The 18,363-nt window shown below is 43.1% G+C and overlaps 1 protein-coding gene across 1 annotated transcript; it reads right to left on the bottom strand.

Annotated features, from left to right (window-relative positions):
• Positions 1–14,995: 14,995 nt before the first annotated feature.
• Positions 14,996–18,353, bottom strand: socs9 (suppressor of cytokine signaling 9). The gene is made up of 2 exons (XM_056440396.1): positions 18,093–18,353; positions 14,996–17,045 (listed from the first exon to the last, which is right to left on the bottom strand). The coding sequence occupies exon 2, from the start codon at positions 16,883–16,885 to the stop codon at positions 15,203–15,205; it is 1,683 nt and encodes a 560-aa protein (XP_056296371.1). The 5' UTR covers positions 16,886–17,045; positions 18,093–18,353; the 3' UTR covers positions 14,996–15,202.
• Positions 18,354–18,363: the final 10 nt, after the last annotated feature.

The following is an 18,363-nucleotide window of genomic DNA, read 5'->3' as shown; positions in this document are numbered from 1 at the left end:
TATTTCACTCTCCGACTATCAAATATAAATTGTCACAGTGCCCTCCATGCTTGTATAAATTCCAGTCCGAGCCACGGTTAACACCGACAAAGGCGACATATCCATTATGTCTGTCTGCAGTAGAGAGATGACCTTTCATTCTGAGGGATGAATTCATTCCGTTTCTGCTCACAAATTAGAACGGGAAGTACAAATTCATCCATTTATCAATCAAATGTCCTCCGTGTTTGTAGGTTTCACTCACCTGAATAATTGAACAACAAGGTGTATGTTATCCTGAACTGATATTTTTTAAAAAGGAAAAACATTTGATAACAAACTTTGCAGCCACAACCTATTCTCACACGCTTCAAAATAACTAATTTCACCAGTGACTGTTTGCGCACAGGCAGTCGTCTAAATCATCTTCTATCCAGAGGATTGTAGGGCACAGATACAGACCGTGTGTGCATGCTAGACTAAATAAAACCAATCAAAATGAAACAGTCTAATCCTTGCAGGAGGCTGCAATGTGGATTTGCTAACTCAAACTAATTCAAGTAAGCCTAAAAACAGTTTCACCTGCTTTATTTGCAATCATCTTTCCAATTCACCATTTAAACTTTAAGAGTTTCTCGATTAATAAAATGAGGTGAAATATGCTGAGCGTCGAATGGGAATCACATGAAGGATATTTTTACAACAAGAACTCGGCTTGAGGTTCCATCACCAATTAAGATGAAATCAGCCATGCAGGGATTTGCTGCATGTAATCAGTTGACTTGAAGGGCTGGTAGTTTTGAATTGCAGCAGTAAGCCAAAGAGGTAATTTGACTAGACACACATAGGGCATGCTAATGAGGGTGTGCGCTTCATTACCCTTGTAAAGGTTACAGGAATCCAAAAGCATGACAGACACAGGAATGCAGGAGGAGGCAGTTTACTCAATGTTTCAGGCAGGGTCAAAACCAGGTGGTCAGTCAAATAGGGCAACAAATCCAAAAAGGGGCAGGCAAAAATCTCAAGTCGGGTGAACAGGCAAAGAGGCTCGTAACAGGCAGATCAGAACGAGTACTAGGAATTCGCTGGAAAATTTGGCGGTGACACACAAGACAATCTGGCAGAGGACAAGTGGAAGTGAGGGAGCTAAATAGTGAGGGACTAATGAGGGGATGGGCTGCAGGTGAGAAGGGCGTGAGGACCAGGTGAAGGGAATGAGGGACTAACGAGGGAGTGATCAGAGGCAGGTGAAGGGAATGAGGGACAATCAGGTGAGGATGACAGGATCTGGAATGACAGGAGAGTTAATTAAACATGTAAGCAGGATGAATTTAACTAGGAAGGTGGGGAATTCGTGACAACCCTAGCCTGGGACTACAAAAAGAGAATTACTTAACAGATTGTTCTATCGTGCTTTTGTATGACTTAAGCTCCATCCTGCATCGACTTTCTCTTGAGTTTGATGCACAGTATTGCTTCCACGTCTGAGGCCATGCAGATATAATGTCCTGATACAATTCTGAGAATGTCTTTACCGCTGCCATCCCACTTCATTTACCAAGCCCTGACTTGACAGTGTTACGTTGGAATGAGAGTCCCTCCCGCAGAAGAGACGAAGATAACAGGATGATTCATAGTCTTTCAAAAGAGGTTAGAGCTTCCTGTGCTTTTTTTACGATGGGAGTTTGGGATTCCCTCGATGCAGGCAGTGAAGGGCAGCAAGCCAAGCAGCCCAGTTGGCATCCACAATAAGTCGTGGTGTGGATAAGGAGCAAACACCTCACTACTAATTATCCTGAACTCCAATTGCAAAGTCTTTTTTTGATAAGCAAGTTGAATGAGAAAGTTCCCAAATCCAAATGCATTTTCAGGAGGACCTTGAACACGTATGGGAGATTGCACAATGCACGAAATAAATTTGTCGAGGAGGATTACACAAATGTACGATATGGAAATTCACTTCTAATAGAACAAGGCGACGTGAAGGTTAAATGCAAGCTTTTCCCTCCATCCTCCCTGTTTCTAATTACTGATCAAGAGCCGCCCTCCTGGTTGCAGCTGCCTGGTAACTGCAGCAGGAACCAAATATGCTCTGCTGTCTATTATAACGAAAGTGACCAGACCCTCAGGCTCTCGGTCAGTATTTCTGTGGGGAGAGTTAGGCTCTGTGTCGGCATCTAAGTTTAACTTGCCCTTCTCGATGAATTAAACACAGTCGTGATTTCTAGATCATAACCAGATATAGCCATCAGGGAGTATTGTCATGTTGACAATGTGTAAATGTGTAGGGGTTGCACCCACGCACATCATGACACTTGTAATAAACGGACAAGATCGTTAATTAAAGCCCTTTTTTAATGAGACTGCCATTGCCTCCTGGCTAGCAGTCTTCACAATGATGTGCTGCATTATAGTTAGAAATGCTATTATCACTGGAAACTCTTGGGCAACGTTTTTGCTACTTGTTACTTTCATTTACTCCAACAAGTTTATACATTGTAATACAATAGCAAGTGTTCAGTGGCAATTGTATGGAGTTGTTGACTAGATTTTTTGAAATATGCTAAATGCGTCTTTATATATTCCACCTATAATACAATGTATTTTCAAAGCATCACAGAAAAGTGACTTCACACAGCAGCTCTACATCATGTCTTGCCCCAAAGGACCCCAGAATGTTCTTAAAGATGGATTTTCAGAGGCAGATGCAAATCTGAAGCTTGCAAAATCAGAAATGGAACTGCTGTGTTGAAATGTAATCAGATAAACGGAGCCTTGGTTTGATTCATGCATCACAAAGCTTCAGTAGATGTTATCAGTTTGTAACTCTTGAGATTATTGTGACAGCACGCTAACAATATTCATTTACCTAAAAATATACCATAGTTTTAATGTAGTTATTAGCAGTTGGTATCTGTATACAAGTTGGAAATTATTCAAATTGAAATACAATTAAAAGGAAACCATAAACAATGGAAAGGAATGAGTATGAACTCCAATGAGCATACATTTTCCATTCAAGGTCATTTATTGTCTCTTGAATAAAAAGAAAGAAACAGGAAGTTCATCATGTAGCTGAGATGCAACAAATAATCATTCAAACATGTGTATCTAATTATAATTATAATCAAATCCACCAGATTACTGTATTGTTAGGAAACAACAACATGCAAATTCCAAAGGAAAGAGGTCAGAGATAAGTACCAAACCTGTCCCGAGGCAGCGACACATTGAGTCACATTGCCACCATCCCATTAAATGTTACCTTTTATCTGTAAGCACCCTGCCCTTCTAATTATCTACAGTTTGGAGCTCAAACTAAAACCGCTCGGCATCCAATAAGGAAACAAACTCAATCTCCACAATAAATGTAATTGAATTTACACATTTCAATTATGTAAAAAATTACATTATGAGCTTACTGAAGATGTATGTCATGGTCATGGAGTCGCTGTTGGATTGGATTGCAATATATTGTACAAGCGGGGGCGACTGTGGGTCGGTAGTTAGCAGCTTCGTCTTCCAAGGGGGTTGGTGGTTCAATTCCCGCCCTAGTCAATGTGTCCTTGAGCAAGACACTTAAACCTGAATCGTTCCCCTTAGCTGTGTCTCCGGCAGTGGTTCTCAAACTGTGGGGCGCGCCCCTCTAGTGGGGCACCAATGCATTACAGGTGGGGCGCAAGGAGAAATGTTGATTTTTTTTTATGTCAAGACCTTTATTGAGAACTTCACATAGTACAAAGTACACAGACAAAAAACTAAGTCATTGATAAATAAAGAGCAAAATGCCTGTATTTTCGTGTAAATGTGTAAGGCGTTAACAGGTTATGCTGCGCATGCGTGACAGTCGAGATTCTTGGCGACTTGCTACATCCTATCTCGGTGAGATCGGTTTTCCTGCTGTTGCCCTTCAAAATAAGAGCTCAAAATTTAGCATGAATTGAGAGTAGCCTATCAAGCCTGCAACCCCGTTAAAAAAGTGTAAAATAAGTCAATTGCAGCCAGATTAAGCTATTTTGTTTGCCAACTTCTTCTTTTTTACAGATATAGCTGTATTTGTATTCTAATAAAGTGATTGAAAAATCTTTTTTTGCATAGATGAGTCACAAAACGTTGTTATTTCCATAAAAATTCAACATGGACCATTTTGTTGGGGCGGTGGGGCACAAACATCTTTCTTCCTCTAAAGTGGGGCGTGACAGAACAAGTTTGAGAACCACTGGTCTACGGTGTATTACTGTAATGTAACATGTAAAGTGTCTTTGAGTATCTTAGAAAGCGCTATATAAATTAAATGGATTATTATTAATATTATTATGAAGGGTACCTATTAAAGTGGGCACCCCGTTTGAAGCTCATCTGCCTCTTTAAACACATAAGTATTTTTTGTGCAGACAAAACCAAACTCTGGTTAAACAGGAGCTCAGACACATTAATCTGTTGCTATCTCTCGTGTGCAGAATGCCAGACAGCCACAGAAAGGTCACTTAGCAAGGAGGAAAAAAAGGCAGTTACCCTAGTGACTTTAGCACACACACACACACTCAAATCTAGCTGTATTACTCCAAATGTGTCAGCAGTGGATCTCTAAAGAGGATACGATGATACATTTAACAAACTTGTTAGTCTGTCCAAGCTCTGTGAAGCATTCAGGAAGATCTGCTACTCTTATCGCAATACACAACCAATTATGTGTCCCTCTTATAGGAATTAAATTCAAAGAATAAACTTGGTTTCTACTATTCAACATGATTCTACATGATGCGTTTAATGTTAATCCAGCCAACAATGGATTCTCACCTTTGACCTCCCAAAGTGAATGAAGACGTCACTCTCTCTCTCCCCCACAAAAGTCCAATAAAATATTTCCATCAGCTGAGTTTCACTTTTCTAGTGGTGCTGTTGAGTAAGTTGAGTACGGGACTGGGTCATGCAACTGAAATCAATATTGCATTATTAATATGAATACTTTCAAAGCAATGGACCGTGCTCCACCGTAATGCATATGTACAATTATAAAACCCTGTGCTCTTCATTTCCTGTTATCTATTTTTAGAGATGTCTCCATCAACAGTCGCCCCACACAATCACACTGCACATCTGTATCTTCCTGACTTGTGTTCCTGTAAATAACAGTTTTCCAGACATTACCTTGTATGGACGATGATTTTTACATTATTTTTCAAACGATGACACAATGTGATCATATGACTTATCATCTATGCCGGCATTTGTCATAATCATGTAGGTATACGATTTGGTTTCCTGCTTCACTAACGGCGCTCAGCTACCGCACTGCTCCTCTTCTTGGCTACTTCCTGTTGGTTTTCATGCATTTGTGAATCTGTGTGTGTTCAAAGATTGCTGGTGAAAACTCAATGACAAGTTGAAGCTCTGGAAACTCACAAACCACTAAATCTTACTTGAATCGTAATTTGTCCGCAACACAATTGTAGATCTTCGTGCTTTCATGTCAAACATGAGAAAAAACAGTTAATCTCCTCATTTGTTGTGAATGAGACACACAATGCGCTGACTCTGCTTTAGTTCTGAGCCCAGAGGCAACAGGCCCAACTGTGTGGGATTCAGCTCTTTCAGGATGGAGTCCCGCCATGGATGGGCAGAACATGCAATGAGTTTCCAAGTTTTCTCAGCAGGTCAGGGATTTCTCAGACAGGCTTGTGTTTGAAATTCCATTCCATTAACCAAACTGCTTATCCTTTTCTTTTTAGGGTCGCTGGGCTTCGAGCCGATCCCAGCTGAGGGCAAGGCAGGGTTCACCCTGCAGGTCACCAGTCCATCTCAGGGCAGAAATAGTGACAGGCAATCATTCACGCTCTAATTCACACCTACTGGCCATTTATAGTTCAATTAACCTGCACGTCTTTGGACTGTCAGAGGAAGCCAGAGAACTCCACACAGAAGGATCGCCCAGACCGGGAACCGAACCTATGGCCCTACTGCTCTGAGGCAGCAGTGCCAGCCACTACACCACCGTGCAGTTTTAGAAATTATACATATACTTTTAAATATGGATGTTCATAAGTAAACTATGGGCACATTTTCTCTCAGGATGACACTGAACAGGGAAACCCGTATTCTTTATTTTCCCCCTCTTCCTGAGTTTCCTTCCGCTTCCCCATCATAACAGTGATCGCAATAAAACTCAAGTTTATAATTATTTACTCGAGGTGTGTGTATTTCTAACTTATTTGACATCATAATTAATACTGCTGAGCATGCTGTCCAACATTTGGCTACAGCTGATTGTCATGAGAAAAAAAATCCTCGCATGCAGTATTCATTGGATGCAATTAAACATGAACAAATTATGGTTATTAATTAAATCTTTAACTCCATGTGACTAAATATAGCTTTTAATATAGAAAAGCAATATAAATCTTTGTTGATAAAATCAGCTGGTCCTCTATTTTGCTCTACATCTCAGAGGGACATAATAATAAGACACTAGGTCAATGTGACAACTGAAACGGATGTCTGGCTGACGAGAGTCCACTGCTCCAGCGTGGGAACTGTTACTGTAAGCAGGTTCTTGGGACAATTTGCAGTTCTTAAAACAATTTGTTTGTTTGTTTTTTAAAGAAAAATAACATCTACCCAGTCTTCCAACTAAAAATATCAAGAGCACCCCCCCCCCCACCCCCCCACACACATCATCAGCTATTTTCATTTTCTGTGCAGAGTGGAGCACATTCTGTTATGCAAGATCGGCATTCAATAACAGAAGATAGTGCCATTTCCTTGTTATACACGTTATTAACATGTCATATTTTCCCTAATTACCTTCGCATTGAAAATGCGGAAGCTTATGTTTTGATCGCCGTGTATTTATTTATTTATTTATTATTTATTTATTTATTCATTTATTTATTTGTATGCGTGTTACTCGCATAACTCAAAAAGTATTAAACCGAATCGCATGAAATTTGGTGGGATGATTGGTTATTATCCGGGGACTATTTGATTAGATTTTGGGATCGATCGGGTCAAAGGTCAAGGTCATGAAAAGGTCAAAATCTTCTTGAATCACATGAAATTTGGTGGCATGATTGGTTATTATACGGGGCCCATTTGATTAGATTTTGGGATCGATCGAGTCAAAGGTCAATGTCAAGGTCATGAAAAGGTCAAAATCTTCTTTTTACCATAGCGCGGTAAATTTTTAGCCAATTGGCATGCAACTAATGCCAAAATGTTCATAATTCAATGCCCAATCTTGTGATCTGCGAAGGTATGCGCTCTACCGAGTGCCCGTTCTCGTTGCTAAATGCTTTGAATAACGTTGTTCTCCCCCATGTGCTCAGCATTCACTGTAGTTATTTAACTAAAAGGTCATTACTGTTATAACAGAATTGAATTATGCCATAATGCAGCATTGGCTTCGTCTGGGCTGAACAATATTGCTTTGAATTGGATGCAAAGGATACAAATAAAGTATTCTCCAACACCTGTGGCCACAATTTGCTCACGCACACTTTATATTAAGACAATCGAGACATCTAGTATCTACTGTTCTTACCCAGAAACATGGCATGCTGACTACTTTTTCAAACAAAACAAACAATGCAAAGCTTCAGTCTTGATATATATTAAAGCCACCTGGAGTGTAAATGATAGAAATTAGTTACTGTATAGGAACTACTGGGTGTCTGTATGCAGGAGGCAGTGGTTGAGTGGTTTCAGAAATAATGCCAGATTCCTGCGGGTTTTCATTGTGGGCATAACTAGAGACCGTTTCACACATGCGATGCCCAGGGACCGGAACGAAACAGATCTCTGATCCACATATTCATGTCCTCAAATGTAGTGCTGCTGTCGTTGCTGTCATTGCTGTGTCGCTGTCATTGCTGTTGTTGCTGTCGTTGCTGTGTTGCTGTCGTTGCTGTGTTGCTGTCGTTGCTGTGTCGCTGTCATTGCTGTGTTGCTGTCGTTGCTGTGTCGCTGTCATTGCTGTTGTTGCTGTGTTGCTGTCGTTGCTGTGTCGCTGTCATTGCTGTGTTGCTGTCGTTGCTGTGTCGCTGTCATTGCTGTTGTTGCTGTGTCGCTGTCATTGCTGTTGTTGCTGTGTTGCTGTCGTTGCTGTGTCGCTGTCATTGCTGTTGTTGCTGTGTTGCTGTCGTTGCTGTGTCGCTGTCATTGCTGTTGTTGCTGTGTTGCTGTCATTGCTGTTGTTGCTGCGTTGCTGTCGTTGCTGCGTTGCTGTCGTTTGCAAACATAGTTAAGTTGTTACAGTGGAGAATAATCAGTCAAATCCCATGGCAGGATTATGACAGGGCCATGTTGTTCATCGACTGACAAGTGAAATTGAAAGTGGTTGAGTCTGCAAATGTGTCTTTTAAATCAGTGGTGGAATCTTGGTTTGATTGAATAAGCTTCCGTTCTACATTAACTGGAGCACAGAGGGGTGAATGGCTCCTCATAGGGGCCACATGGCAGTGAGCACCATGAAGGCCGAGTCCCAGGTTCCTGCCTTTGCTGCACATCATCCCCTCCCAGCCATCAGTGTCCATGCCACTGAGTGACGTGTGTGATGCAAAGACACATCAATCGTTAAAGGAAAAACAACTTGACGTGCTAGAAATGGCAGCTGCAACATGATCAAAAGCAACTGTGCAACAGTTTGCTTCGAGGCACAAGTGCATGGTTCGACCTTTCCGCTCCCTTCTCCCACACCAGCTCATTCCCCAACATGTGTCACACGTGTCTCATGCCACGTAGAGCTGAACTGCACACAGGTTGGATACCAGTCTGGTAAACAAACGCAAATCACACAAAAGCTAAAGGTAGAACCACTTGCTGGCAGGCAAACACGGCTATAGTATGAAGCTGATCTACTATCAACAACTACAACACACTCCACGCAGCAATCCATAACCCAGACAAAGTGAACACAATCCAAAACGTGACAGTGCTCTTCCATCAATAATCACATCTGTGCGGCTGATCAACAAACCGAACCGAGAGGCTGCAAAAAAACACACACGCACACACACACACACACACACACACACACACACACACACACACACACACACACTGTGCTCTTCATAAACAACAGGGGGATAAAAACAACAGCGAGGTAGAAGCTTAAAACAATTACTCACTTTTCCAAAAGTCTCAATTCTCCAGATATTGCCAAAGGGGGTCGGAAGGATCTAAGTGGGTTGCTGTTGCAGCAGCATCCTCTTCAGTGGCGCATTATATAGTCAATAATGGGTTGTTCTGCTTTGAGCACCTGTGTGTTTGTGCTGATTACCTTCGCATTGAAAATGCGGAAGGTTATGTTTTGATCGCCGTGTATTTATTTATTTATTTATTTATTTGTATGCGTGTTATTCGCATAACAAAAAAAGTTTTAAACCAAATCGCATGAAATTTGGTGGGATTGGTTATTATCCGGGGACCATTTGATTAGATTTTGGGATCGATCGGGTCAAAGGTCAAGGTCATGAAAAGGTCAACATCTTCTTGAATCGCATGAAATTTGGTGGGATGATTGGTTATTATCCGGGGACCATTTGATTAGATTTTGGGATCAATCGGGTCAAAGGTCAATGTCATGGATAGGTCAAAATCTTCTTTTTACCATAGCACGGTCAATTTGTATCCAACTAATGCCAAAATTTTCATAATTCAATGCCCAATCTTGTGATATGCGAAAGTATGCGCTCTACCGAGTGCCCATTCTAGTTATTAATATTTTTCAGGGAGGCTTCTCCACAGTGGAACAGAAAATCCAGTCCATTAGTATATCGGAGGAACAAACTTAGCAACTGTTACTCAAAAGGGGGGGAAGTCTCCTTTGCCCTCTAGTCCTCTGTCACGCCCAGTTGGTCCAAAGTTCTGCAGCTCTTAGAGAAGCCACGATTTAGCGCTGGGTCCATTGGCTGTGACATCAGCTGTGCGTACTAACATCCGCAGACTCACCGTATATTTTTAGAGCTTGCTGCTTCCAGTGTCCTTTAGAATAGAAAAATATGATTAAGTCGGAGGCTGACGTAACTGTCTTTAGTCATCGCTTTTTCATAATAACCATTCATGACCTTGGTTCAAGGCGCAGAGCAAATGCAACATTTCAAAAGCTTAGCAAACATTTTATAACACCTACCACCGTTGAGTTTGTAACGTTGCTAGGATATTCCCCGGTAGGATTATGGCTTTTCACCGGTTTCACATCTTGAAATATGAGATACCTGCTCATTTTGTAAGATAACGTTACCATGATTGTACTGCCTGACTTTCTTAATTATGAAATCCACAAAGCATGTAATGTATTATTATAACTAATTGTATTGTTTTTTTTCATTTGTAATTATTCATATAATACATAATGTCTTCATGTTTTTCATGCAGTGTGAGAGTAAACAGGTGATATGACACTTCCAGCTACTCAACAAATTACCATTTTAGACACTATGAACAGGTAAGGGCCAAAGTGTCAGAATTTACATTTTGTTCGAAGGAAAACTGCAAAATGAGAAAGTAAATATTGTAGATAAACATATGAAAGGAAGAATAACTGGAATAGCGTACTCACTAGAAATTCCTCCTGTAACATCATTTTGTGATGATCTATAATGAGATTCACACAAATAAAACATCTCAACAAGCCAACCAAATAAAATGCAAACATTTTAATGAAATAAAACTGCATGTTGTCTAACAACCATTGTATGGCTTACCACGTCAGGCGAAGGAGTTAAGGCAATTATTTAAAAAGCAAAAGTCATGGTGTGTGTGATTTGCTTAGAGTGCTTAAATCTCCACCAACATGAGAATATCATTGGGTTTAAAAGGTGCCCAATGTGAGGAATGACTCACAATGGCGAGGTCAACACATTTTTGTCATTTGTACAGTTTGAGTGGAACATTGGTCAACGGCATGTCATGAGATTTCGCGGTTGTCGCAGCGAGAGAGGACCCAAATGCCGACATTACTGCACAAAGTACAACCGAATATTTAATTCCACAAATTCCACAGACCAGACCAGACCAGACAGGCACGACAAAATGCAGACCAAACAGTACGAAGCCACACTGGGAATGAGACGAACAGGGTTTACATGCACAGGCAAGGTGAAGGTGATTGGACAACGGGGAACGAGACACAGGTGGACACAATGAGGGCGGGGCCAGCAATCACTCAGAAGGAAACAATCAAGACCAGGGCAGACAATCACAGGGAGACAGATGACACAAGGACTTCAAAACGAGACACAAACTCCAGAGCACGACAACGCAACTGTTGTGCAAAAGCAGAATTAGTCACAGCGAGCAGGAGTTATATGCAATCTGATTCATCATTTATGCAATTATACATTTCCCCCTACATCTTATCAATGACGCATGGGCGATTTATTGGCTGTCATTGGGAAGGCGTACATCAATTAACTATACTTCTGAGAACAAACACAACTTATCTATAATTATATATGTTATCTGTAGCTCCATTGCAGTCCGTTTGTGCAAACACATTATGACACAAAACTACATTTTGACATTTAATTACAAGATGTGTTAATTTGCACAGCTTCATATAGAACCAAACAGCATCGCCTGTCCACGGTATGTCCCTTGATTGTTTTTCATCAAAGTCTATGGACTGTTGCGAGTTATTTACACTGCAGTCCCATCAATCTATTATCAAAAGGCTTCGCTGTAGCGTGCCCTACACCCCCATTCTTTCATCAACAACCTGTCAGAGCACAGGAGAGCGAAAAACAGAGGCGGCGAGAGATTGTGAGGGAAAAGCACTAGCAGCTCCAAGCCAAATGAGCATGTTGATGTTTTTCTGTAGCAAAGGCCTCATATGAGCTCCTACATGACTGCATTTGGATTTTAAATAGGAGGGAAAGGAAATATTGTGTTGTCAATAGCTTCCAGGGAAACAAACATCAAACGTGAGCGTGTGACAATGTACATCCTACGGGAAGGGGGGGGTGGGGGGAACTTATGAGCTGAAACTGTAATAATTCAGGAATTACTTCCTTGGTCTCGACAAGAAGGGCCCCATTTGAAAAGGTGTGACTCAAGATAGGCAAGAATGTTCCTAATCATGTTCAAGCTGGATTCATCTTCTGGCCCAAAATAACTCTCTCTCTCTCTCGCTCTCTCTTTCTCAGCTGCAGTGTTGCCTCTGTCACAGAAATGTATTCCTACTCTCTGGGTGGATAAGAAGAATCATATCTAGCCGTGCGAGAATAATTTGAAATCAGTTTGACGCACCACACTGCATGTCGTGGTAGTTGAGTTCACAATCTATATGTGTCGACATACAGCAGCCAACAGCATGGGCCTAGAAAAAAAGAGTCGCTGTCAATGTGTACAATTCCCGTCTCTAATAAACAAATTCTTTGCCATGTCGATCCCTTTTGGGGCATTCGTTAGATTATGACCCGGCAGATTATTTGAAGAAGTAATTGTCCCCAGGTGTTCTGAACATTGCGGGCTTATTCTCCACCCCCTGTGATGCCCGACTGTCGAGATTAGGCTCAGAGTAAAAGCTCTTCCCTCAATGGAGGTAAGGAGGGGAAAGAAACTGCAAACAGGCACAAACACACTAAGTCTGTGTAGCCAATCAGCTTTCGGCTTTGCTTGAGCACGCTGTCCCTCTGGGCACCTTGATCCAGGCAAAGGAAAGTCCTCCATCTCCCCTGGGACCGGTGTTACCCGGGCGGTGAGGGCCACGGTGAGGGCCACGGCGCTGCCAGCTGCAGCTGCCACACTCGATCCGCCATCTTTGTGCAGCACTCAGAGAAGTGAGAGCAGCCAGTGAAAAACACACTGAAGCTCTTTGCAGCCACCTGCTGTGCTGCAAGTAATACAGCTTGTTTACACTGATGGAATCACGGGATAATTATGAATCACAACCATTTGTGTTTGCAGTTCTGTAAGATAATGCGCATAATTATTTGTCTTTATGTTTATTGAATTCGTAACACATTATTTGACAAGTCTGTTATTTCCAAATATTGACCTGTGAATTTCCTGAAAAGAAGGATGTAATTTAGGCCCGGGGCAAATAGAGACAACAATCTGACCGTTACATTCGTTTTGTTGAGTTTATAAGAAATTGATAATTTTAACATACATTTTCTGGAAAAAGATACTGCTCTATTTTAAAGACAATGAAATAAGAATCAATTATATATGTTTTACATTTGGGTCATATATACTGTATATATTGCATTGAACACTTATATATTGGAAGTGTTAGTTGAACCAATAGTAATAATAATAAATAATCGCACAGGGAATTAGACACAAACCTGGGCATATTTATCGGACATGATGGGAGACGATGCGAACTGTAGAACAAAGAGTTACAAGTCTTAGAAGAGGTTCGGACAAACATTCTTTGCCGGCTCGTATCGGCCCGGCTGCCCAGACTGGAGTCATTGTGCTGGGAAACCAAGACAAAAGCCTCAAGCTGTCAAGGATTTGAAGTTGCTTGTGTCGAGGGTTCATCGTGCGGTTCATCATTTATGTAATCTCATTGTAGTTTAGATTTTATAGTGACTTAAGTGTATAAAAAGGTCAGAGGTCCTGACTTTGCACTTTGAATACAGACTTCAATGCTGCCTTGGCAGCGATGTTGAAATGATCGTTGCTTCATTAGTGGATGAGTGCTTATTGTCACGGACGATTTGCATTCTGCATATCAAATCTGAAGGAGAGAACGTCATCAGTGATCCAGAAGACGGTTGGGGATCCATTCTCCATGCTCCCCCATTAATACTGGGACGGTTGTCTTTTGTGATTATTACTTAGTGCACACAATGAGCAGTGTGGTCTTTCTTCTGTGTTTTAATTAATACCGAATGCTGCTCACAGACAGCAGGACGACGTCACCGCAGAAGTACATTTGGCAATTAATCTTTAAACAAGTCCAAGATAATGGGCAAATGAAAGTCTCTCGACCATGAAATGCATTTTATTTCCTGTTGCTATGGGGATTCTGTGTTGTATTTGTACATTCAAACCTGCAAATGTTTCCTGTCTGCCATTTTAGAGATTTATAGTCCTCCAGGTGTCCAGAGATTCATATTTATATTCTGTATTTTGAGCTTTAAATCCTCCCAGTGCCTTCAGGGCTTTCTTTAGCTTCGGGCTGATCACTTTTTGCAGAGCTTTTAGACATGTGTCCGACTGAATGTCAAGCTCCCAAAAACAAAACGAAAAAAAAAAAACAGTTTCTCCTATCATTCGATTTGATAATTAGGATTCATCGGTGCTAATTAATGATGGTAATGTTGTCATTGAACTGGGTGAATGGATGAGTGTGGAGACATCCGTCTCTCTAAAATACACACAGCAGGAGGTAAAGCAACAGTGATCGGAGTCTTCATCACACTTCTTCTTTTGTTGTTGTCGTAAAGCCAGACCGACCCTCTGGACTGAGGAAGACGAGGTGTAGAATTGGAAAACCGAAGTCAGATTTTGAGCAACATATGGCCCGTGAATATCTCGGCTTCATCTGTATTATAATAGAACTGCTTCACCTGCTGCCGACGAGTTCACGAAGGCCACATTGATCCTTTACTTTAAAACTAATCAAGCCTGCTGGCATTGGCTGGACGCCTCGCGACAGGAAGCCACAGATGGTGACACAAAGTGAGCTGGAAACAAAACCGCTGAAGGATGTGAGAATCCAAGCTTACGATATTAATTAACTTCAACATCGCATCTCTCCCTGCATTTAAACCACAATGTTGAAAACTAATGAGCGTTACGTTTTAACAACCGGTTGCAGATGCACCTACCTCTGAGCTCAAAGTGGGAAACAATGAATCATTCTTCACACGTGCTGCACTCCAACGCCTCGATAACAAGAAGACGAGCGCGTCAGGATGCATTCCGCCTTCTCAGCACGTGACGAACAACGATTACAATCATCTCAATCGACACTCGGATGTGTTCCCCGCTGCGGGAGAATGAAGCTGATTTAGTCACAAACACAGAGGCCATGTGAGGGAAATGCTCTGAACACCACAGATCTAAATAATTTTGTTTAATGGTTGTGCAAGGTCAATGAGATGACAGTCTCATCATTGTGCTTTAGTACAATTGTTAACATGTACAGCGAGGAGAAAATAAATAACTATATTGCAGTGGGTGTGAACGCCGGCAGAGAGGCGTCAACAAGACGTGTTCAGCTGAGCGATTGTTACAAATGCGTTCCGTAGTCCTTTTGTCCGTCTCGTCATTCCCACCAGGTGTCCATTCGGCGGACGCGTACCCTCTGCTTGTAGTGGTATTCCTTCAGGTGCTTTTTCAAAGTGTTCGGAATGGGAAGCACGTTGACGCCGTCGTAGGTGGTGCGGCTGCTGACGACCGCTCGGCAGACGTGCTGCAGGGTGAAGGGCTGCGCCCGGTGGATGGGGTTGGACAGCAAGGGCTCGAAGAACATGCAGGAGTTGGGGTCCTTGTAGTGCTCCAGGAGCCCCGTCACCGTGGGGGCGTGGAACACGCTCGGGTCGTGCACGTCGAAGCTAAAGTTGTGATTCCACTGTTCGATGCGCGCGTGCAGCGAGCGGCCGTAGCGGCGGAAGCTCACGGAGAAGAGGTAGTCCTCCTGAGCGGAGTCGCGCAGGAGGAAGGTGCCTTCGGGCTTCCCCTCCAACAGGGTCTCGGCCTCGTAGCGGTCCATCACCCCCCAGTAGCAGGGCAGGCTGGTGATCTGCAGCAGGTCCGGAACCAAACAGTGGATGTAATCAATCTGAGTGTGAATGCGGTAGCCGTCGTGAGACGCGGGGTCCTCGGCCGGCGGGAGGAGGACTCGAGAGGGCTCGTCGGGCGCCGGGACCTCAGAGTCCACCACAGGCTCGGGGGTAGAGTCACAGGTGTGGGCTGAGGCTGAGGCAGAGTCAGAGGTGTGGGCAGAGGCTGAGGCCGAGTCAGAGGTGTGGGCTGAGGCAGAGGCTGAGGCCACCACCTCATCCAGCGTGTCCAGGCAGCTCTGCAGAAGGAGCTGGTGGTGCTGCTGCTGCCTTTGGAGGAGAAGCTGCTGCTGACCGGTGGCTCTCTCAGCCTCGGCTAACTCGTTCATCCCAGGAGCCAGCTTGGGGCCGTGCTTGTAGAGAGGATTAATTTGGGCCGTGACCTCAAACGTGTGGATCTCTGCATTGGGCGGCGGCTCGACGCCTTGTTCGATGCTGATGCGCCTGCGCTCCCGCAACCGGTCGTCGACGTCTTCCACCGCCGTCGCCGTGACGGCGGCGGGGGCGACGCACACGACCGCGGGATCGAGCGAGGGAGGCTGGGTAATGGGGGCCGTGTGTTGCTTGATGAGATACCACTTCTGAGCCAGCTCCGATCCGACGGGGAAGGGGCAGTCATCCAACATCAACTCGCTGAGGTGGATCTTGCGCCTCGAGGAGGCGCAGGCAGTGGAGGAAAGAGCCTGCGGAGATGGTGCTGCTGCAGTCGCACTGTGCGTCTTTATTGGGAAACACTGCCCCATTGCATCTTGGATTTTTTGCCGAAGAGTGCGGCTGCTGCTTGACGCTCTGCTCTCACCTTCACCGGCTCCAGGTATGTCTGGAGCAGAGCTAATCGTTCCCAGTTCTGGCCGGGACGTGACCCGTTCTTGTCTGAGAAATGAGGCGGCTTCCAACCCCTGCCATCTCAAATGTTCCTTCAAAGACGAGGGGGAAGATTGGTCCTTGGAGTCGAGGTCACTCAACATGTCACCATATTCAAAGCCATCACTGACGGGCCTCTCAGCTGCTGGTTCATGGGAAGAACGGCCTTTTTTCTTCCCCTTTACACCTTTCCGTCCACTGCCTGGATCTCGTCTTTCCTCTGACCGGCTTTGTCTCACCTTCGGACGGGCCCCCCTCTCTCGATCTTTACCTCGGTTCCCTGACTCCTTTGGTAAGGACATGCTGAATTATGTGCTGAAAAAGCAACAGTGGTGCCCTCCAGGGAGTTGCCAATGGATGAGTTGGAAGTGCAGTTATCTTTTGGCTGGTAGTTTCCCATCCGCAGGCCTTGTTTGAGACATCATCATTGTCCATGCATTCTGGGCATAGAGTTAAAACAACCTGCAAAACAAATGAGAGTTCAACTTAAAAGCAATTAACTTTTTCAGATCACATATTACCAGTGAAATGCCTTTCTGAAACTGATACAATCCAACCTAACAGCTATGCAATTCTACCTTCTTGAAAGATAAAATTGTGTTGAGCAGCGATTGACACTCATTGTCATCTTAGTTTGATCTTTTGATTTGTTTGCAATAAATGTGTAGGTCCAAAAATAGTCAAAAAATACCCATCACAAAATCATTGAAGATGAGGAAACCTGTCTATTGACACTTGAAGAGCTAGACTGTTATGTGTTTGTCATTTGATAAATCCGGAGTCAACATAGTCTGATTTTCTGTTTATATGCTAATTTACTTATCCTCGCCGCTCTAATTGATTCACTTTTGTCATTTTGGAGGCCGTTTGTGGTTAAATGCTAACTTAGTTGAATTGTGCTTTTAGTGCGTCTAGTCTTTAGGTGCTTTGAGAAGTCAATGCGAGGAGAAAAGATCAAGCACATACTTAGAATTTAAGGCATATTGTCTAAAACACTCAACCGAAAATCAGTCTCGAAAAGGATCAAGTGTGTAAGAAAAAAGTGCTTCCCCTGAAAGTATATACGGTATGACGCTCAGCTGAAGTAGTTTCATCTTAAAACCATTTTATTGTCAATCCAACGTTCTCATTGTTGCCTTGAAAAGCGATAATGAACATCATCAGGGAGCTTTTCCTCTTTTAAAAGGTCGGCATCTAGTATTGAAAGAAAGTGAACAGTCGATTCATAGCTTCCAACCTTTACCACTTAACTTGAGCTGACGTTGGCACGCGTTTAATACTTTCGAGATGTCAAATTATGGAGGTAACTTAACGACTCAAATCCCCTTTACGGTGGAGGCTACCCAGCTTTAGCTACCGAGCTAAGCTAACGTTAGTTGTTTATGCTACATGAGCAGGGCAGCTAACGCGAGCTATCTGCCAACTTGGATCCTCTTTGCTGCAGGTTATGTTGTATTTATGGCAACTTATATATCTCCTCCTCAATTATATCACAAAGTGTGAACATACCGAGCAGTTGTTGTGACGTTTCCCGACGACAGAGCTCCCGTTCTTCTTGAATAAAGTAGTGGCCTTAACAACAATGCGGCTAGCTTATATTAGCTTGATAAATTGACTGCTAACGTCGTGCAACCCGGAAGTAAAAAGTAATTACGAGCTATTTTTCCCCCCAGGAACGTCAGAGCATGAAGGGCGTCTTTAACAGAAGAAATTAATTTCAACAAATGAGGAATATAAAAAGCGGACAGAGATGTTTTTGAGCTGTAAAAATGCGTTTCGA

This window comes from Pseudoliparis swirei, chromosome 20 (assembly GCF_029220125.1).
Source record: "Pseudoliparis swirei isolate HS2019 ecotype Mariana Trench chromosome 20, NWPU_hadal_v1, whole genome shotgun sequence".
Lineage (NCBI taxonomy): Eukaryota > Metazoa > Chordata > Actinopteri > Perciformes > Liparidae > Pseudoliparis > Pseudoliparis swirei.
The sequence above is the reverse complement of the archived record's forward strand: the minus strand, read 5'-3'. Positions and strand labels throughout refer to the sequence as shown.